The sequence below is a fragment of the Octodon degus genome, unplaced genomic scaffold (genome assembly GCF_000260255.1).
Source record: "Octodon degus isolate 3935 unplaced genomic scaffold, OctDeg1.0 scaffold00218, whole genome shotgun sequence".
In the NCBI taxonomy this organism is placed as follows: Eukaryota; Metazoa; Chordata; class Mammalia; order Rodentia; family Octodontidae; genus Octodon; species Octodon degus.
Genome location: NW_004524794.1, coordinates 2,562,160 through 2,585,536, shown reverse-complemented (window position 1 = coordinate 2,585,536; position 23,377 = coordinate 2,562,160). Strand labels below are relative to the sequence as shown.

General features: G+C 37.5%; 1 protein-coding gene across 2 annotated transcripts in view; it reads right to left on the bottom strand.

Moving 5' to 3' along the window:
• Ccser1 (coiled-coil serine rich protein 1) overlaps positions 1-23,377 on the bottom strand; it is a 610,743-nt gene that overhangs the window by 116,259 nt on the left and 471,107 nt on the right. For both annotated transcript variants that reach the window (XM_023705372.1, XM_023705373.1), the window contains exon 7: positions 217-300. In XM_023705372.1, coding sequence (XP_023561140.1) covers positions 217-300 — 84 coding nt within the window. The remainder of the gene's footprint in view (positions 1-216; positions 301-23,377) is intronic.

The following is a 23,377-nucleotide window of genomic DNA, read 5'->3' as shown; positions in this document are numbered from 1 at the left end:
TGTAAATCTATATAAATGTTTACACACAATAAAACATTCTCTACATTCTTAACATTTGCAAAGATATAGTTTACCTTACTGTAGGGTTATGAAAATGATCATCATCTTTAATCTGCTTAAAGCACTCTTAATAATTATTAGTTGTGCCAGATAAGAATTTGTTTAAAAACAATCTGCAACAAAATTATAGTTTTTGGATTGAAGATTGTCATTTACCAGCTCTTCCTGAAGTTGGGAGATGAGTTCGTCCCTCTCTTTCAGTTGCAGCTCCAGCACAGAACATTCATCCTTCACGATATCCTAGAAAAACACCAGAGAGATGGTGTGATGGGCTGTACCCTTTCACTTTGCTCTTGAAAAAAAAAAAGCCTCACACAGCGGGTGGTAAGCGCGTCTGACTAATGAAACTCGTATTTCCTCTACAGCATATTTTTCAAAATGTATTTTAAGTCACAAAAATCCCAAGCTAATGCCTTCAAAATGTTATGATAAATAAATGATTTGTGTGTCTGCATAAATATACATAGATTTTTTTTTAAAAAAAAAAACTTTTTGGTATTGGTTTGTCCATTGTGTTGCCTAAAAGAGCAATAAGCAAATAATCTTTCACACTTTTCTCTTATTTTCATGCATAATCAATGGAATACAATCCATACTCTAGAAGAGATAAGCTATCTAACACTCATTCCCCTAAATAGAAATTCTCAAGTCAACGATGGCCTTGTACCATTTGACTCTGTTGCTAGGAAACTTAGGGCACACTCTGCCAGACGTGCTCAGTCATGGACTCCGTATGCACGATACCTCCACTTTACAGTTTCTACTATCTACTAGGTTAGTAGTTGTGTCTGTAAACTTTCAGACATGACTACTCACCTAGAATTCTCTGTCATCTAAGCTACAAGTCCCAAATGCAAGTAGTTCCTGATCAACACTCAGCATTTTTCCACAGACATGCGCACTCAACATTGGATTCAACCTCTTCTCCTCTCCTCTTAAGACTTCACTTCTGCTCATTTTCTCCATTATCTGGCTTCTAAAACAATAGCCAGGAATTCGTCAGTACTAATCATATTGCACCACGCCTGGTCCCAAGCTGTTTAAGGTCTACATCCGTTGTACTTGATGCTCTCTAGTCCTCATCAATTTCCTTCAGTAACTCAATACTTCTTTTCTCAATTTCTGCAACAATAGTAGTCTCTTTTGTATTTTAAAGAGAACAGAAAAATAATAGATAAGACATTAGAAACAATACACAGCTTTACAAACACAAAAAAATTTTTCAAAATAATAGGTATTTATGGTGGTTGTTATATCGTCCATGGTTGTCTCCAATGTAGTTGTTCAGATTCCAAGATATAAGCAGATAAAATTGGTTTTTATCCCTATAATGGCACTGTCCAGAGAGATATTTTAAGTAAAACAAATCTAATCCTTCCTATTTTAACAGGCCATCACTTATTTTTTCAGGACAAATAAAAGATGACATTCTTTAGCACAGCATGTCGTCCCCTTGTCCTCTGCTGCTTCCACGTTGTAGAAGGTGCAAGCTTTTAGGTCTCCTTACATGCACATCTCGGGGTTTTACTGCTTTGCACTCATCATGGCCTTTACTGCTTACAATGATATGTTCCAGGATGCAGCTCAAGAATGGCCCTCCTCCAGCTAGGAAGGTGTCCCTTAATGGCAGAATTGCACTCCTTTGGGGAGGGGGATACTTTAGCATCTAAACCACACACTACCTCACAAAAAACCTACTGATGTCTTGTTTGTATCCCAATGACATTACACTAGCTTTTCCCCTCCTCATTCATGTTATAGCTGGTATTTCATTACCATACCATAAGAATCAGACTGTCACTGACAAATATACAGATGCTCAATTGTTGTTTTCTTTCTATAAAATTGCCAAACCAAAACATAAATATTAAAAGAAAACCCATATTCTTTTCATTTGATAATAAAATAAAGTATCTAAAGGATAAGAGAAGACAGAATACCTATTCATTCTCATTCTTGTGGTGTTAACAATCTTTACTTTACATTGAACAGTCCATAACATAGACCTCTAGTTTACTGTCACTTTGCCTTGGCTGATCATCAGACTCCTGGGAGATGCTAAATATCAGTCTATTCTTTATCTTTTAGTAGTCTTATTTCTTTCCTAAACCATGACTTTCATGGAAAGAGTCAATATTCATTATTTTTAAATATTATGATTATAAATTCTAGGTATTAATCGTAATGGCAAAAGGTTTAATTTGCTCCATGTAACAAATGAAAAATTAGCAAACTTAGTGGGCAAGAAAGAAAATCACCCTGTTTCTCAGGATCAGGGAAATCTTGGGGGATACTGCAAGTAACTGGCCACATGACCCTGCAGTAAGCATTTAATTTCTTGCAGCAGCCCCACACATATCCAGGGAGGCTGATGATAGCATCACACACGAGAAACTGCTTGACAATACAACTATTCTATTTTTTAGAATCCCAGATTCTTTTAATATTTCACTTAAGAAAAGTTAATTCCCTTCAAAAAACAAAAGGTTGACACCTTTGTTTGGTTGCCCATGAATTCTTCTGAGCTGATGCTGAGGATTCAAATAGCTGAGTGTCACAGACTGAAGATGCATTGTGTTGAAGACAGAGCCCAAAGCCTCCACTGCTCTAAGTCGGCCACTGCATCTGGCCACCCAGGAAGAGTTCACACTGCAGCTGCAGAGCCACGGCAGCTCCCAAAGGAGAACACAGAAGGAAGGAGCCAGCTCTGGCCTGTGCGTCCTTCACAGAAGTTTTACCTGAGAATCAGGCTTTATGTATTACAATTGTTTTTCTTCAACTGATTATCTACAGTATTTGGATGAGTTAAATAACATTTGATTGGTTGTTAGTTAATTTAAAAGGGATGTCATGCCAATATTGTGGTTACTGGACATTTTAAAGTAACTTAGCTTCTTAAACATATGTTCACTTTAATTTTTTCTGATTTTCTTCCTGGAGAAAGTTTTCAAGAAGTTCACAATCATAGATTTACATACAGTAGATTTTCATGCAGCATTTATAGTTATTTACAGAACCACACATACCATCAGAAGACAATTTATCAAAACCTCTACAAATGACTTTGGAAGTCAAATTAGTTATGCTGCAGAACTTTTCTTTTGCTATTCTATACACATGGACATCTCATAAATTAGGATCTATCAGACAAGATACAAACCTTTGAATAACACTCTCAAATAAAAGTTGAAAAAAAAAACAACAAACAAAAAACAAGAAAGGGCTGGCCAAATGGCTTATCAGATTAAAGCACCTGCAAGCAGGTACAGGGGCCAGGGGTTCGATCCCCACACCAGCCTTGCTGGCCCCGCCCCTGGGGCGAGCTGAGATGGCAATTGACACTGGGCATGGTGGCATGCACCTATAATCCCAGCTCTTGGAAGGCTGTGAACAGGTAGATCACTAGGAGTCTGATCTAGTAGTGAGACCCTGAATACCCTGTAGACCCTTGCCTAAAATACAGAAAAAAAAGTTTATAGCAAAAGCTCCTCAATATTCTCACTGCATCTGCAAAACTCTGTAATATAGTTGGCAAGATGCTTTATAGAGTTTGAAATCATACAGATGTGTAGAACTGAAGGCATTTTAATATTCTTTGGTTTCAAAGTAAAATCATTATGTTAAACTGTAGGTTAATGCAACAAATTTAACTTGTAATTTTGAATATGCACAGTATTCATAAAAAACTACACAAGCTAATAATGGTGATATCCAGTTTCTTATTCAATTATAATTAAATTTTAGGACTAAAATTAAATTCTATGATATTTCTTTCAATAATTATGTACAAAATGGAAATCAGAGAGGTAGATTAAAGACAGATGCTGTCTCTATTGAAAGGTGGAGTTTAATGCTCTCCTTCTTGGTCCTCATTATAACAGAGAATGGGCAGAGATTAAGAATAATAGAGGGATTGATGTTATAAACTACCAGTTGTTTTTCACTCTTATAAATGGAGGAGACTAAAAATGTGGGAAACACCACTGTAGCAGAATCAACAGGGCTGGCGAGATAGCTTTTGCAGTCTAAGCATCTGCTTTAGTAAGCACAAGAACCTGGGACCAACCCTGCTCCCACATGTCCTGCTGGCCCCACCCCAGATGCACTGAGCTGGTCCCCAAAACCAGGCTTGGTTTTGCTCCCCTATAATCTCAGCACTGGGGAGGCTCAAGCAGGAGGAGCACTACTAGTCTGAGCTACATAGGGACACCCTGTACCAAATACATAAAATTAAACAAACAAGGACAGAATTTTATGAACAATTAAAAGACAGAAGCAAGAAAACAAGAACAGGGGAGGATGCCAAGGCAGAAATTATTACACAACTATTTATAACAATTGATAATGCAGTTCTTCTGCTGACTTAGTTTTAAAGTTACATGTTGTCCACAACACCTGGGCAGTAGTGAACTAAAAGAGTGAAGGCAAACAATCATTCATGTTTTTCAGATGTTGAGAACTAGGTCAATAAAACTGCTGCCTCAATTCTTCTGTATAGCATTTGGTTTCATTATCCAGTTCAGCATTAATCATTGCTGCATGATGTTATAAAAATTTCCATCTTATAAACATTCAATTAGAAAGGTTAATTCAATTAAAAAGATTACAGAAATTTCTTTGCATGCTCACTGAAAAGAACATTCCATTGATTTATTCTCAGAGTTTTTTCTTTGAATATTACTCTCACAAAAACGTGAAAGTAATAAGGCCTAATATTTTCTGATGTTTTAAAGATATTACAGATTAGGAAGGCTTAATCTGAAGTGCTGCATAATCCAAAACTTTCTTATGCCAGGGGTAAAAAGTTCCAGGCTTTTCACATGGAAGAACACAGTTGAAACTCAGGTGTAAAAAAAAATGTAGAAAATTACTGCCAGACTATGAGTAGAGGTTTCACAAATTGTAAATGTCATGTTTAACCAGGATCCCCTACATAAGATATCTTATGTTTACATGCAAATATTCCAACATCTAAAGACACTTAAAAATAAAAAAAAAACATTGTTTATCCCAACCATTTGTATAAGGGAAATTTAATGTTTTCTGCACAATATTTACTAAAAATAAGTTCATTGCTTGCTAAAGGAATTATTGCTTTCTTTTTAAATAACAAGTATATTACCAAATAGTAACATGTTTGTATATCACTTAATAAGAATTGTATATAACTTAATAATTGTATATCACTTAATAAGAATTGCATATCACTTAATAAGAATTTTTAGGAGAAATTTCCTTAAGAGTATTGGGATTTTGCTGTCTGCAGGTTTGTTTGCCCTCTGAGAAGATGTGCACATTATGTCAGGTAGCGGTTTATATGTTCATTCCCACAATATAAACTGCTCAAGAAAAAAAATCCAAATATACAAGAGATTGTTACAAGACCCGTAGAAAACTCCTTTCTGTCTTGTAGCATGCTTACTTTCTTTTCATGCTTTTAGGACTAACAGAAATCTTATTGCTACGCACTCTGAATGTACCAATTGTTTGAATATCTAATAGTCTTTCTCTCAGGAAAGGAAAAAAATTAAAAAATTAAACATATACCTAATCCCACCAAAGAAATATACAAGAGAGTTCCTTTCAATTTTCTACATTTGAAATGCTATGTTGACCTAATTTTGAGGCCTTAACTGGGAGCTGATTGGTTTCCTTTCTGCAGCAACACATAATGTCCATGTCTAATACAGCCCTTATCAGACACTCAGCAGAATCAGCTTCCCCTTAGTGCCACAGGCCAAGTCCAGGAAACTAGAACAGTCCCTATATCCAGAGATGGAGAATTGTTCAAATTAGGCAACACACAGGTTGCTTGGGAAACCTGTTCCTCGTGCCCGGGTTTCTCCTCACACCTCTTGTAGTCTGCTGCTCTTTCAAAGGGGCAAACTTTTCCACAGCCCTGAAGGGCAGCATCTGTGCCCTTGGAGACTTCAGTATGAAATGCTGCTATCCTTCATCTGTTAATGTCTTGTGTCAATGTGTGGTGTCCCAACGTCAAAAGAAACTCAAATCTTTCAGAATACTGTGTAAGTTGGAGCTTGGCTGCAGGTAATGGGCATCCTCCTGCCATCTTTCTGGAGTGGATTATGGACTGACAATCATGTGGCTCCTGGACATTTATTCTATCTCTTATGCTTCAGTATTAAGTGAAGATGGCCTGCATAACACTGGGCTCAGCTTAGGAAATTACAGTATATGCATTCTTGTTTTAGATTTTAAAAAAGAAGCATTTTGGCCTTCTGCTTTTATCTGATAATAAAGGAGAGCAATACCCAGAGAGGAAAGATGTCCCTAAGACTGGAAGATCCTATTTTATGGGGTCCTGAGTTGTAACACTGATGAAGAATACAGAGAGAAGCTATGGTTTATAAATGTATCCAGGATTCTCACATAGTTACAGAATTTAAAATGCGATAAAAACAGTGCTCAACGTTGAAGTGCACAAGAATTACAGATAATACTTCTCAATTCGCGTAGTGGTTTCAAGCAATCTAGGGGATCAAAAAACTAAACTTCATAAAGTCAATGAACATTAGAAGCTACACATTACACCATCAACACATGAACCAGTGTTGTACAGTAAGCAAAGAAGTGAAGGTCGTGTTTTGCTCTTTCTTTGTGGCACTAATGGATAGCAATGGCAAACTCAGTAGCATCTTCTAATTCTCATTATCTGTATCACTGTGGAGCAGGAGTCTGTTAAGATGGCATATAAATGCGTTGGGGAAAGAGAGATTTTTTTCAACAGGCGAAGCAGACATACTTTGAACAACTGCTTATGTAATGCATTCCTTCACACATTGCTCATTTATAATTTCCAATACAAACAGCTTGGGAGGCTTAAAGATTCTCTAAATATAGAAGCACTGAGAAACCATACTTGATCATTAAATGACAAACTGTCCTTATATTGTTACCTAAAACAGAAGAAAACCCATATATCTAGCACATGGTTTACAAATTACCTCTTGACATTCACAATTTGGGCAGAAAATATTCACATTTGAATCTATGTCATGCCACAGTTGAGCTATAAAACTGAATAGATCCCATACTACTAATAGAATTTATAAGCCATTGATAATCTATAATAATATTTGCATGCAATACCAGTTAACGTCACCAACAACATCTCTGCCAAGGTCTTAGAAACCATATTTTTCAATGTTTTAATTATTTTCTTATATTACAGAACTAAAAGTAACTATTAATAAAATTAACCAAATGTGTATCATCCCAAACTAATACACTTCAATTGTAGTCTATACTAATTTTCTGATATTCTATGTTCTTCATTAATATTGGAATCATTCAAAAATATGTAAGGGGGCAGGTGAGATAGCTCAGCAGTCTAATGCGCCTGCTTATGCAAGCTTAGGCAAAAGTGCAGGGACTGTGATTTGATCCCTGACACCATATGCTCACCCCCAGGGCAGGCTGAGCCAGACACACACACACACACACACACACACACACACACACACAGAGAGAGAGAGAAAGGAAAAAAGAAGAATATTTAAGGAAGACATCTGCAAAAGGTAGAATCTTTAAAATGTCCCTCAAGTTTTCTTCCCCATGGCCAGAAGCTGTGAAAAAGTCTTCGTATCAGCTGAAATTCATGGACTGAAAATTAAAGAAGATCCCTTCATGGAAAAGAGCTGGAGCAGCTACTCTACTTGTAGAAAAAGTAAATTTCAAATCAAAACAGATCAAAAAGAATAAAGAAAGTTACTAAATACTTGTTCATGTAACAGTCCACAGAAACAGGATACATCTCCAGTACTCCCAACTACATAAAACTAACAATACTTATGAAAAATCAGATAAGCACTAATATAGTTGTAATGGAGGATCTCAATACCACATTGTCACAAACAGAACAGCTAGATAAAAATCAAAAAAGAAGTATCACAGCTGAATATGAATAGAGAGAACTAAAAGATATACACAGATTGCTCCAACCAGCATACCACAATATACATACATCTCAAGTCCACATGAAATTTTCTCCAAAATAGACCACACACTACCACATAGAACATACTTACATAAATACAAAGGAATTGAATGTTTCCCATCCATACTATAAGACAAAGGTGCAATGAAACTGAAAATTAATGGCAAAAGAAGCCACAAAACTATATAAACATATGGAAATTACATAATTCACTCTTGGACAACATATGCATCACAGATGAAACTATACAAAGATTTAGTTCCACAATTAAATGATAATGGCAATATGACATACCAGAATTTATGGGACACAATGCAAACAACCAGATGAGGCAAGTTTATCGTGATAAATTTACACATCAGAAAAACAGAACCAGCTCTCATGAATAACCTACTCTTTTTCTAGAATCTTCAAAATTCTAGAAAAGAAAAGAATAAATTAAACTCGAAGCTTGTTTGAGGATGGAAATTTTAAAACTCAGAGTAGAAATTAATGCAATTGAGACTAAAAGCAATACAAAGAATTAATGAATCAAAGATGTGGTTCTTTAAAATAATTAATAAAAATAGACAAATTCATAGCCAATCTTATCAAAACAAGGGGAAAAAGACCCAAGTTCATGCACTTAGGAATGGAAAAGTGCAAAATCAGAACAGATCTTGCCAAAATCCACAACATCATTGTACCAACATCATTGGTACCTACTTTGAGAGCTTGTACTCTAACAAGATGGACAATGTAGAAGAAATGAATAAATTCCTATATATACAAAAAATTACCAAAGCTGAACAAAGAAGAAATAAGTTGTACTTACATCAAAATCAGTCAATACAATGTAGAACATTAATAAAACACTACTATCCAATAACAAAACCACAGGTTCTCTTTGGTGCTCCACAACCTGTTTTATGCTCACATGGGAATTACATCCTTTATCACTTTAAATTCTCTTTGTCTGCCCTTTTTTAAGTTATTTTTGACCTTACCTGCATGTTCTTTTATGTTGAAAACTGGCCTGAGCCTTACATTTATTTTGTTTGTATTTCTCTATACATTTTATTGCTTCACATCTTTATGAATAATTTTACTTTATATCTATCTTTTGTACATATAACATATGCAGTACAGACCCAAAACATCAAAAGCAATGCTGGGCAATAAGGGCAAGGCAGATGGAATCACAATCCCTGATCTGAAGCTATAATATAACTTACCACGAAAAAAAGACAGCAAAAACAGCGCCATACTAGCATAAACAAACAAAAAACACACAGGAATAACTCCAATAAACAAACAAAAGCGACTCAAGAAGCACAAACAGACTCAAAGATTAATAGAATAGGATAGAAGCTTCAGAAACAATTTGAAAGACACTCTTATCTTTAAAAAAGGGGCCACACATTTTCCCTGGAAGGTAGTCTCTTTAATAAATGGTACTGGAAAACTGGCTTTCCACATGCTGAAGATTAAAACTAGACCTATATCTCTCACTGTGCCCTAAACTAAAATGGAACACATATAAATATTGAAGCTGAAATACTTAAAACTGTTGGAAGACAGAATAGATAGAACTCTTGAAAACAAAGGTGTAGGCAAAGGCCTTATCACAAAGAAATCTTGACTGCATGGAAATATTACAAAGAACCACTAACTGGGATCAAATTAAAAATCTTTTTCACAGAAAAAAAAAAACCAACAGAATGAAGAGACAACCAATAGAATGGGAAAAGAAAACTTACAAGCTACACTTCAGAAAAGGAGGTGACATTTAATTTTTGTGTTTTGTTTTGTTTTTAATGTCTTTGGTATAGCATCTCATTTGCAGCTTGGACTTGTGATCCTCCTGTTTCTAGCCTCTCCAGCACTGGGATTACAGGCATGCACAGCACACTCTGACTCGGTGACTGGCTCATAGGCAGGGTCAGGGTGGCATGTGGTATGGGATAGGGGTAGGGTGGCTGATATTTAGGCAATATAAAAATCTACAAAAAAAAATTAAGGAAATTTGAAACCTCAGTCCCAAAATGTGTATTTGAAATGAATAGACATTTTTCTAACAAAGTACAAACAGCAAATAAATATATGAAAAGTGTTCATCATCACTGGTCATTGGAGACATGCAAATTAAAACAACTCCAAGATTCTACCTTACTTTAGAAAGAATGGCTATTATCAAGTAATCAACCAATAACAAATTCTAGAGGTGGTGTAGGGAAAAACAGAACCCTTCTATACTATTGATGGTTGTATAAATTGATACAACTAGTATGGATTAGTATGCAAATTTCTTCAAAACTAAATCTAAAGGTTCCATTTGACACACCCATTCCCCTTCTAGGTATCTTCTAGAAAGAGTTAAATGTATCACACCTTAGCCATGCATGCATACACATATTTATAGCAGCACTGTTTATAAGAGGTAAGTCTTAGAAATAGCCATATGCCCATCAATGGATGAATGAAGAAAATATTATATGTATATATACCAGAGTACTACTCTGTCATTAAGGAGGATAAACATGGACATTTTTAGGTAAATAGATTTATCTTGAGACCTTTATTTATTTATTTATTTATTTACTTACTTATTTATTTATTTATTTTTTTGGCAGAACCGGGGATTGAACTCAGGCCCCTGCACCTGCCAGGCAAGTGCTTATTCCACTGAACCATCTCCCCGGCCAAGACAAAAATTTAAAGTGAAAAAAATCAGATACACAAGTTTAAATATCACATTCTTTGTCCTATGTGAGAAAACCAAAGGTCCAATAAGGAGAAAGATAGAGGATAGATACTGAGATATTCGAAGAATATGTTCAAATGGGAAAGGCAACAAGGGAAATGAGACAAGGGAGAAAAGGATGGGAAGGGGGATTTAAAAGAAAAGCAGAACAGGGGGAAAAAACCCCAAAGGAACCAAAGGTTTTGTAAGTGGGAAGAGTCAGAAGTGTTGAAAGAAGAGGAGGGAAATGGGGAAAAATGAAAAAAATATTAAGTACAAGTACAAAGTTCCTGTGCTGGCTGTGATCACTATGTATGTCAAACATGTACTAACAAGTAAATTTAAAATGCCCAGGCTGCTGTAGCTGGAGAGGATGGCAGAATGATTGCTGGCCAGGTTTTAGATATTAATCTGGCTGCATAGCCAAAACTGAACAGAGAAAAACAGGTGTGAAACGATCATCAGCGGAGATGTACAGTTCCTCTTTTGACTCGGACTATGATTTTCAATGTGATTACTATGACAGGATGTACAGTTACCCAGCACGTGTTCCTCCTCCTATTGCTCAGGCTATAGTGCCCTTGAAATGCCAGCATGTATCAGGAAACATCTCCCTAAGATGCAAAAGTGGATTCAATTCTAAGAGTGGCCAGCAGGGATCTTTGTCCAAGTCTATAAAGTTGAAAGGTGATGACCCTCAGGCCATTAAGAAGGAGCTGACCCAGATAAAACAAAAAGTGGATTCTTTACTGGAAAGCCTGGAGAAAACTGAAAGGAAAAGAGCAAACAAGCAGTGGGATTGAAGAATGATAAGACTGAAGAGGAGCAGACCAGCACCTCCCAGAAGAAAAATGAGACTAATGTGAAGATGGAGTCTAGGGTGCTGCAGATGACTCTGCTAGGAGGGGGATCTACTGGACGATGATGAAAATGAAGATCGGGTGGAGGACCAGCTGGAGTTGATCAAGGATGATGAAAAAGAGGCTGAAGAAGGAGAGAATGATAGAAACAGCGCCAATGGCAAGGATGACTCTTGAGCACATAGTTTGGTTTAGAAGTCTTGTCCCATTATTTCTTTACCTAATCACTTGTCTAAGATCAAAATTTCACCAGATCCCCTCCCTAGTAGCTTCAGCACATGTCACTGTTCTCCCTGTGCCCTACCATGTTCATAATTGAACTGCACTTGGCACCATTTTCACTTCCTTTGATCTTCCTAGTAGTTTTGTTGTCATCTATGGTGATTCTGCTTTTTAATTTTGATAACTCTTTATGACTTAACAATAAAAAGGTTGTATGGTTTTTATATAAAAAAGAAAGAATTAGAATTTAAAATAACACTGGGCTAATGAAGTATGTCTGAAAGCTACTTAGAGGACAGACACTAGGAGACATGTATGGAATAGGCAAGGAAAATGACAGAAGACTCAGCAATGACTATTTTTTTTTCTTTTGTATTTTAGGACAGGGTCTATAGGTTCTACAGGGTCTCACTGCGTAGATCAGACTCATAATGATCTGCCTGTTTACAGCTTCCCAAGTGCTGTGATTATAGGCGTGCACCACCGTGCCCAGTCTCAATCTCCATCGCTGGGCAACCTGGAGTAGGGCCAGCACAGCAAGCCTGGGGATCGAACTCTTGGCCCCTGCATATGCCTAAGCAGGTGCTTTAATCCCCTGAGCTATTTGGCAGGCTGACTTTCCATTTCGGCAGATCTACTTAATGACTGGAAGAGTTGCACAAAGCTGTTGGGAGCTCAAAATTCCATGTGGTATTTTAGGATAAGAAATATAATAGTTCTGTTTAATGTACCTTATAATAATCAGGTGAGCTCTGTATTATTTAAACAATAAATGGATCAGTTGAACAAAGAGAAAAGGTATTGAAAATGTGGACATAAGCTCTGATGGAAGGGATCTGCTCAGACAATGGAGATGTACGAATCCTAATATTTTGATATAATGGAAAATCAGAAAGATTTGAGAAGGGCCAGGGATATAGCTCAGTGGCATAGGCACCTGCCTGGCAAGTGCAAAGTTCTCAGTTCAATTCCAGGATGGAAAACAAAAAGGAAACAACAACAAAAGATTTGAGATTCACTGTTATACTGGTTGACACTGTGTCAACTTCAGATGCCAGAAGCTTGGCTGGATCAGCTTGGTGATACCACATCCTGAGGCTTAGAAGCTGTAGTAGAGGGCTAGGAAACCCCCACCTCCCCTACCCCCCAACCCCTCAAGTAACTCAGCACAAAAAGGGAATACAAAGGGTTAGAGGAACGTTTCTGTGGGCGCCACTTCCTTGGAGGAGCTCTGGTCTTAGCAATCGGTGTGAAAGGAAGAGAGACAGGCTTGACAGACTCCACAGCTGCTGCTCCACTGCTGCTCTTCAATGTTTTCTGCTGCCATGAACTGCTGCCTTCTGCCTTAGAGCCAGCTGAATATGGACTGAAACCTCCACTAACTGAGAGCTAAATAAACCTTTCCTTCCTTAACTTTGAGTTTCAGTATTTTGTCCCAGCAACAAGTAAAAAGTAACTGAGACACCTGTGTATTGGTACAGTAAAAAACTGTAACATAAAATGAGCAGATGGAAAATGAGGAAAATAAAGTGTTGCAATAACCTAGGGATGAATAATTTTTAGAAGAACAACAAGTGCAATAATTTTATATGTAACAGAAATAGAGTAAGATAGAATAATTTTCAGTGTGTTTACTTTAGAACGAAATTCACTGTGAACTTTGACAAAGCAGTTTGAGATGGAGTAGGAAACAATATTCTGATTATAGTGAGCTGACAAATGAACAGAAATGGAAATTTACCAGGATGCAAGGTTCTACCAAGGGATACATAAATAGCAGAAATAAAAAAGAGCAGCTACTGTACCTTTGTCTAGTTTGTGTTGCTATTACAACATAGTTGAGACTGGATATTATAAAGAAGACAAAATTTAGCTCAATTTTAAAAGCTAAACACCATGGATCCCACATCTTTGTTTGATAAAGTCTCACATGTGGAAAGGAAAGGAGAGACAAGAGGCCAAGATAGGAGGCAGGAGACTGGGTGGGCAGGGAGCAGGCAGTATCCCTTCCACAGACTCACCCACTTTCAGCAGATCTGACCCACTCCCAGAAGACAGCATCACCCGAGGCAGCATGGGGAAGCTCCAGTGACTTTCCATGAGGTCACAGGTCATAAAGATCCACAACCTCTTAGTACTGCCATGCTGGGGACAAGCTTCAAACATAATTTGGAGGTGGGGGAAGCATACTCACAACATAGGAATAAATAATAGCACTGAGATACTTACATAGTGAGCATGTTTTACACAGAAAATCCTCAGTAGATTTAAAGACTGATAACTATGACCTCACAGTAAAAAATACAGGGAAAAGAGAAATGATGGAGGAAGCCAACAAGAGATGAAACATGCTACAAGGAGGAATTAGCTTTAAGTAGGTAGACAAGTGTCTAAAGAGAAAAGGAAATAAAATAATAGTTTAGTAATGATAAAGAAATGACAAAGGAGCCTCATTCCTAAGAACTGTCAGTACTTCTGAAGTCCTAACACCAAGAGCCTCAGAACTTTACTTTAATTGGGAATAGGGTTGCATAAGTAACTGAAGATATAGCATATATTTATTAGAATGAAAAATACTGCAGGACAGTGGATTTTTTTTATAAGTGATGTACTTTTGAAAAGGGGAATTTCTGTGAGACTAGAATACATGCAGGGTGAACACCACAGGGAGACAGGCCTTATGCCATTACAAATGAAGGCACTTATGGCATCTAGAAATGAGGTCCGGAATGTACAATTCTCTAACACCTTCTGCATTACCCTGCCTTTTAGGACTATAGTCTCCAGAAACATGAGACAAATATCCAGCCTGTTTAATTCATTCAGTCTTGGAAGGCACAGGAAACTAATATATAGACATCTCCATAATCTTCAGTGACTATACCATCTTGTAAATTATAGGTAGGTAATTTAGTTGATGCATTTTTTAGTAACATACAAAAAGAAGAAAGTAAACAATGTAGAAAAGCAAGTACGTAAACCATAACCATTTTATATTGAAATCTCTTAGCTTCAAAGCACCTCAAGTGATTTTTTTTCTTATTTCTAACCTAGAGTAATATTAGAAATGTATGGACTTACCAACATATCTAATATAAGAATAGGAGTTGTTTTTATTCCTATTATAGAGTTAATTAAGCACCTAATTAATTAAGATTAAGAAAGAGTACACTATTCAAAATATTTTTTTCAAAATATTGTATGTATATTTAAGGATGGTAATGATGGCAATTTAGGTAAATGTACAAATTCAATATACAGTTTTATTTTTTATTTTATTTCTTTTGTACTTAGTACAGGGCTCATCACACATATCTTGGATTCAAAGTGATCCTCCTGTTTTCAGCCTCCCAAGCACTGGGATTGCAGCACATGCCTCCACGCCCAGTCTCCATCACCTTCTCAGTGTGCCCCGGGGGGCGGGGCCAGCATGGCATGTGGAGATTGCACCATGGTCCCTGAGGCTGCCCTAGCAGGCACTTTATCTGCTGAGCTATCTGGCCAACCCTCTTCATCATACAATTATTAATGGCATCAAAGTGTTACTTAGAAATCAGCCTATTGTGAAGGTATATGGTACCTTATTTCTGAAAAAAAAAAAAAAAAAAAAAAAAGTCATTATTTTACCTAAACACAGAAATTGTAATTAATTACCTTTATTTGAACTTCTCACAGAGGGATTTGCTCTTTAATGGCATTATATTAATTTGAAAATACTACAGCTTTCTCTTTGACTATAAATTTATAAACAATTCCTGTTCTAATCTTGCCACTTTAATTTTGTCCAGTAGTACCACATCTAACCTCATATACATAAGCCAGTCAAAGGGGCTAGGGAGATAGCTCAGTGGCATAAGTGCCTGCCTGGCAATTGCAAGGTCCCAAGTTCAATCCCTGTAACGGATGGATAGATAGATAGATAGATAGATAGATAGATAGATAGATAGATAGCCAGTGAGATAGCTCAGTGGACTAAGAGTCTGCCTAGGCAAGCGCAAGGACTGGGGTTCGATCCCCGGCATCACATGCCACACTAGGCCCTCCCCCAGGTGCACCATTGAGATGGGTGTGTTGGTGCAAGACAGGAGGATCACTACAAGTCCAAGCTGCACAGGGAAACCCTATACCAAATACATTAAAATAAAACAAAACAAACAAACAAAAAAAAAACCTAAAAGCAAAAATAAAAGCCAGTGAAGTCACAGGATTATAACACAATAAAAATAAAACAAAATTGTATCATTAACAAAGCCATCCTATGGTACATATATAACAAAGTAGACATAGTTTTCAGCAGACAGTGGGCTATTTAATATCTGCCATTGATATAGGTGCCCATGGCTACAAATTCCTTTCTATACTTTTTTTTTTCTACTCTGCTAGTTTGCTTCAACAACTCCTCTTTAAATAGTCTGTGTCTTCCAGCTTTTTAAACAGTTACTATAATGAAGTCCCCCTGATATAGTACATGGAGTTGTGGTGGGGGATTTTATAATCTTATTATTAAATCTTGCCCTCTTACTAGTGCTTATCTTTGAGTCATGTGTCTTTCATTACTCTTTTTTAGTGCACCAAGCTGACAGGTGAAATTAACCACAATTATTTTTATACCTCCTTTCCATGAATCAGGACGGTAACAGAGGACTGAATTAGATGAGTTCCCTTTTTCCTAGGGGAAATAAGACTTTTTCCAAATTTGTTGTGTTGTTGAATAGCCCCTAGTATAGGGAATGCACTGGCTATTTTTCAAGTGGTCTTGTTTCCCTGTCCCTACCAAAGAGAATTTTTGTTTTGTCTCTTTCCCCATGTGAAACTGCTGAATTTCCTAGAAGCAAAAGTCATGAAAGTATTGAGGTTTTACTAGAGAGGTTTTTTGTTTGTTTGTTTGTTTGTTTGATATGAAATTAATTCAGGACCTCGCCTTTGCCATGCAGATGCTGTAAAGCAGAGCTCTATCCCTGGCCTGAGGCTTTACTAGAAATGAAGTTTCCATTAGTTTTCAGTTTTCAAGCTGTCCACACTGAGCCTCACCAAAATTATCGGTGACATGCCCCTACCAATTAAGAGCTTCAATGGCTTATGTTCAATGCAAATGATTTCACTTGTCATTATCTATATTTACTTGTTCAGCTGTCTAGGTGGCAGGCAGCTTTCTTTGAGCCTCATTTCTCTGGTGAGCTATACTGGTCAGCTTTCACTGCTGACATCTACAAATAAAAGGAGGAGCATTTTATTTTGGCTCATGGTTTCAAGGTTTCAGTCCATGGTCTGCTGGACAAAAAGCAGAAACATCATGAGGAAATGGTGTGGCAGAGAGCTGCCTGTCTCAGGGCATCAACATCCTGTCTTATGGCATCAGGAAGGCAGAGAGCAGGGGAAGAGCTGGAAGGGGTATGGTCCAGAAACAGCCCCAAGCTCATGCGCTGACTCACCAGATGCATCCAAAAGTGTGCTTGGCTGAGAAGCACCTAGACCTCTCTCAGGCTTACCAACCTGGATATTTAAGATTAATTGTCATAGGCCCTGAAAAATGGTTGTTTCATTTTTTAAAGCTTTGTATCAATAGACAATAGTGCAGGCTGGGGAGATGGCTCAGTAGAATAAGCACTTCCCTGGCAAGTACAAGGGGCTGAGTTCAAGCCCTGGTTCTGAAAAAAAAAAAAAAGACAATAGTGAAATTTGGAGTTACTTATGTTTACTTCTTAATTTCCCTACTAAATATAAACAATTCAAGGATGCATTTTTTTGTTTGGATATTCTAAATCATTACTCCAGGAACCTTCACAGATGAATCAATCAATTAAGTATCAAATGAATGGATGGATGGACAGCTGAGACATCAGCCTTCCTCTGTGCCTTGCTACTTACGCTGAAAAAGTAGGCTGGAATTTGAAGTAAAAATTGATTTTAATTTCATTGCATTACTGCAGATATTCCTTAAAGGAAGATATTTTACCCACAAATATGTTCAATCAATGATACCAGCTGCTGCCTCCTGGGGACATTCTAATTAACAATGAAATGAAGGCAACCAAGAAATGTAGAATAAAGACTATATAAATTTTTTCTTTTTAATTCTAGACAATTCATCCTTGAGTACTCAATATTGATATAAATGATATAGATATAGGCAATAGCAAGAAATAATTTTACTATCCATATATAGAAAAATCAGGAAATTATTGTACAGTGGGAGAATTCATAGTAAAGTACTTCCTAATATTAGTTTTGTTGCCCTATTTGGAGTTTAATATTGTGTTGGCTTTTCACATTCTTTTCAACATGACTTTATTTTTTGGTAAGAAACATCACAATCATTACTTCTGCATTTCATAAGGAGATTGAAACAGAAAATAGAAACACGAAACACAGGTGACATGCTCAAGCCAAACATAAGTGCAATCAAGAGCTAAAATGCTGTTGATATTTCAATAACAAAGCATGATTTCAAGATTAGAGAAAACAACTGTGGAAAAGTAAGTAAATGGTAGAAAATTTGATTTACTCTTAATATCTACAGACCAAATTAATATGGAACAGAGCAAAAATTAAAAAGCACACAAAGCACCTCACTATTTTAGCCTTACATATAAATAATACAATTTTATTTTTGATATTCTGTCAGGAAAAATATCAAGCTTAAGTTCTAACTGGATAAATATGTCCCACTTAGTTTCACAGGCTTTCTGTCTGTTATTTAGTTAACTATGATTTTATAGAAATGCTATGGAGAAGTTTATATTACAACATTCATACTTCATAGGACAGTATTTCAAGATTCCACAGTTAAACTTATTACAAAAAAGTTACACATCACATATGGTGAATGAAACAGCACAATGCTTGCTTTTAAAGGAGAAAAAGTGAGAATAAGAGTTATAAGGAATATGCTTTTACGGAGGCCTACGAATTTTGGTGATCTCTTGAAAATCACACCTAATGGATAATTGTACATGAGTGAATGGAGATTAACTTTAGAAGTATATCACTACAGTTATAATAGAGTACTCCTGGAGCAAGGAGCCTTCCTGACTACCTGCCGTGCATGCAGGACCTCCACATCAGGAGGACAATTTGATGTCCTCTCGAATATAAATACACTCTGCCTTCGGCTTCTACTTTTTCAGACATGAGAAGTGCCATAATATGCAACTCTTGAATAAACACTGGAAAATAATGTGGGTTGCTTTAACTTCTGGTCTTTATTTGACCAGGAAATATTTTGAAAATTGCTTAGGACTTTTGCTTTCCAGATATAATAAAAAGAATGACTGCTTTGAATTTCTACTAACTCACCATTTTACTTGATTTGGGGGCTCATTAATGATGCTGAAATATTCTTAGAGAGAATTTAGATTAGAAGCAAAGAGAGAGATTGTCTTGGTTACTTTTCTCTCTTTTCTAGGACAAAATACTTGAAACCCAGAAGTAAGGAAGAAAACATTTGTTTAGTCAGAGTTTGTGGCAGGTTCAGTTCATATTTAGCTGGCTCCAAGGAAGAGTGGCACATGGCTGAGGGCAGCAGTTCATGGCCGCAGAAAACAGCCAAACAGTAAGACCAAAAAGGTAGGAGCAGTGGTGGTGGTGGCAGTGGAGGTTCAGTGGAAGGGAGCCAGCCTATCCTCCTTCCTTATACTGCATCCAGACCACCAGCCCAAGGGTGGGTGTGATGCTCACATCCAGAAGCATTGGACCATAAATTGATCACAACCTGTAGAAGCCTGCCCCATGACTACATGAGGCTTTGGGAGAGCAACTAGACACAAACCGTAACAGACAACAATGTTTAAGTTCCAAAATTTGGTTTTGTTTTACTGTTTCATGTTTTTGAGGCAGGGAGAGAGGGAGTAGATTCTTGTACAAATCTTGGAAAAAAGAAGACATGAAAGTTAGAGACAAACTTGACCTCACTAGTGTCTCCTCATGTAACAGGGTCTCAGGAAAGCCATGTCTGAAGGGCATCTGCATCAACAAAAGGCACTTTATGAGGTAAGAGATACATATTTTAAATGAGAATGGCCTAAACTGAAAATGTATTTAATATTTCATATAACAAGGTGATCAGAAGAATGTGTCTAATCCAGTTATTCCACAATACAGTAATGTCCTAAAAGCTCAGATATTATGTATTTTTTTGGTATACATACTCAAAGGATTTGCCTTGGTTTTCAACTTCACACTTTGTGGTCTTAAGAAGGCAGACGCAGACCCTAGTCAAAGCACATTCCTAGTCAAATATATTTATTAGTGAGAAGAACTGTATTATTCAATGCAAATTCTTTCCTCTAATCCACTGCTCAGGATCAGCCACACCGCCTCAGCCCTACCTTCTAGGGAATAACAGGAATTTTTCAGCTGAGGGCTCCTGTCAAGGAACAGATGGTATAAGCTTGCACTGCCATCCCTCTCATTGCTTTAGTGATCTTCCATTCAGCAAAGGATTCATGAGTAGCAGGTTAGCCAGCATTCGCCCCTAAACAGTGGCTTAGGATACAGCAGCCAAAAATGCATGATAAATGATGCTTATTCCTCTAGCTCAAGTGAGAGACACTTTCGAGTGGGAAGACTGCTATGTTATATAAGAGAATTATGAAGTTCTATGGAAATATGATGGGCTTTTTTTTTCATGAAATAATATTTAAGTTGAGATCTGAAGTGTTATAGATAGCCAAATTAGATGCAAATATTATAGGTAGTCAGACAGGGCCAGGCCCTCAAAGGACACAACACAGAAGATGAGATGCCTTACAACTATGAGAGGGGCAGATGCTCCTGCTGTGAGCCAGACCTAAAGACCTAAGGCCAAACAAATGCTAAAAGAGTAGCACCTGGGATTGACATTCTAATTAGGTATGGGCCACCTGGAAAGACCCAAGTGATTCACTAGCCCAACCCCCAATGGCAAGAGACCCTGTCCTATTCATGCCCCCTTACTCTGTGACTCACTTCCCCATTTGGTCCTAGGCATAATCAATTTTATCTGAGCAATGATGTTTGTAATCACATTGGTTGACCATAGTTTTGTCCCACCCCACATCCACCTAAGGGAGTTCCCATACTCTCCACCTTAGGCCCACATGGCTTTACACTATAAAAGTCCCTGGAAAAGACAGCTTCCTGGGGACAACCCGCTCCGGCCTCCCTCCTGTCCCTCCCTCGGGACAGGAGCTTTCTTTCTCTCAGTGAATATATCCTGCTCATAACCTCTGTTGGTTCTTAAAATTCATTCTTCAGTTTTAGAGAGCACAAACTCATACAGGTCAGGTCCAGAGACTGTTTTTCCCTATGTCATTTGGAGGTTCCCTATATTGCTTGGAAGTCACCCACCAGAGATCAGTTTTACTCCCTGTATCAGAAGGATGAGCTTTACTGTGCTGTGGAAGAAAACATACTTAATAAACATTGGTAAGAGGAACTATAAAAAGCTCACAGGAAAAAAGGTATTTAGTATGGATGAAATAAACACAAAAATAGAACATGGCACTGGGAAATCCGATAAAATAAGTCACATGATTTGTTCTTTAATGTGACACAAGGAATGAATGAAACAATACAGAGCATCCCACAAGGCTATGACTTTGCATTTATTTGCATTTTGCAGGAAAATAGATTGTGGGCCGCAAGGACAGTACTCAAGTTTGTAATAAAGTTTTCTAAGAGGCTACAATAATGCTATAGAAAGAATTAATTATAATATGTTTAGCATGGCTAAACAACTTAAATTATAGATTTAATACCAAATATTCTAGTAAAATACAGCTGTTCTCTGAAATTATTTTTACCAAGTTATTAAGATATAAGATTTTGAAGTATAGAATAGTAAGTGTGATAGTCACCTTTCTGTAACTATAACGAATGTGCAAAAGAATCAACCTATAAATAAAAGGCTTATTGTTTCAAAGGTACCTCCCATGGGACATGGGAGGTTGGCCTTGTTGCTTTTTGGCGTGTGGCACAGTATTCCATCATGGTGGCAGTATGTGTGGAGCAAGACTGCTCATGTCATGTCCAGAAAGCGAAAGATGGATGATAGAATGAACAGAGTTCCACTATCCCCTTCAGCTATTGACTCAAATTATCTAATGCCCCCATTAGGTTGGAGCCTTTAGTGTTTCTGCCATTTTCTAACAATGCCATGACTTGGAACCAAACCTTAGCTCATGGACCTTTGGGACATCCGAGATCCAACTGACATCAGAAGATAAAGGAACAAATAGCAAAGGCCTGAACAAAACTAAATGACTAACTGAATAAATTAGTAAACTGAAGGCCAGGAGCTAAGCACACTAAAGGACAAAGGACAAGAAACGAGTCCCTCAGTAAACTAGAACGAGCCTCAGAGAAACTGGAATGGGAACAGACATCTTGTTTCTGGACATCAAAGCCCTCACAGAACCAGGAAGCATCTCAGTTTCTCCACTCACTGTGTCCCAAACAGCAATTCCTAAGTCTTCAGTCTGGGCACATCCTTGGCACCCTCCCTCATGGAAGGCTTTCCTTTTAGTTCTTTCTAATAAACATACCCAGTCTTCCCCACTGTTTGTTATTAGTCACCTCAATCTTCGTAGCTTCAGAACAAAGATTCAGATGGGCAGGGAGCTGGATACACAACTACAGCAGCAAATTACTTAATACAGTTTAGCACAGAATTTTAAAACTTTAACCAAAAAGGATAGCCCTCATTTCTAAGGGACGAAGAATCTTGAGAAATGTTGAAATAACTACAGTTTTAACACATTATCCCTAATAATGTGTTGCTGAGGGATAACACATTATCCCTCAGTAACACTTTCTTGTTGTTGAGACAAAATCATCTCCCCACTACCACACTGCCCCAATTTAGAGGAGAGGTTTATTTTGGTTGACACTTTGGTTTTAGTCAAAGGTCAGCTGGTTCTAATGCAAGGAGACATGGCAGACGAAAGACAGTCCATGGCATGGCAATGAGATGCAGAACATCAAAGGAGGACAAAGCCAGATACACCCTTCCAGGCCAAGCTCCTAGTAAGCACCAGATATTTTTTCTATTATCCTATTCCAAAGTATTTGACTTTTTCTTAATGGTAATTTTTGTTGACAAATATGTTTTCTTCTGCTTTACCTTTTCAAGTCCCAAGTTACTCGAGTTTCCTTTCTTGACAGTCTCAAACATTTTTAAATCACCCAGCTATGACTTCTGCCCTTAATTCTCAAGAAAAGTTGGATTAAGGGCCCCCAAAAGTACCCATGCCTCAATGTTAACATGAGACTGCCTTGAAATTTCCTCCACCGGATGAATTTGTCCCATATTCTTTTTTTTCTTTTTTGGGGGACAGGGTCTCCTTACCCAACTCAGACTCTAGTGATCCTGTCTCAGCCTCCCCAGTGTGGGGATTATAAAGGTGTGCCACCACATCCAGTTTTGGTGACTGGCACAGCATACCTGGAATTCCCTGGCTGACAGAGCATGCAGTACTAGGGATCAAACCCAGGTCATTGCTTTGCCAGATCGGTGTTTAGACTGCTGAGCTATCTCCCCAGGCCAATATCCCATATCCCTTTTTTTTTTTTTTTTTT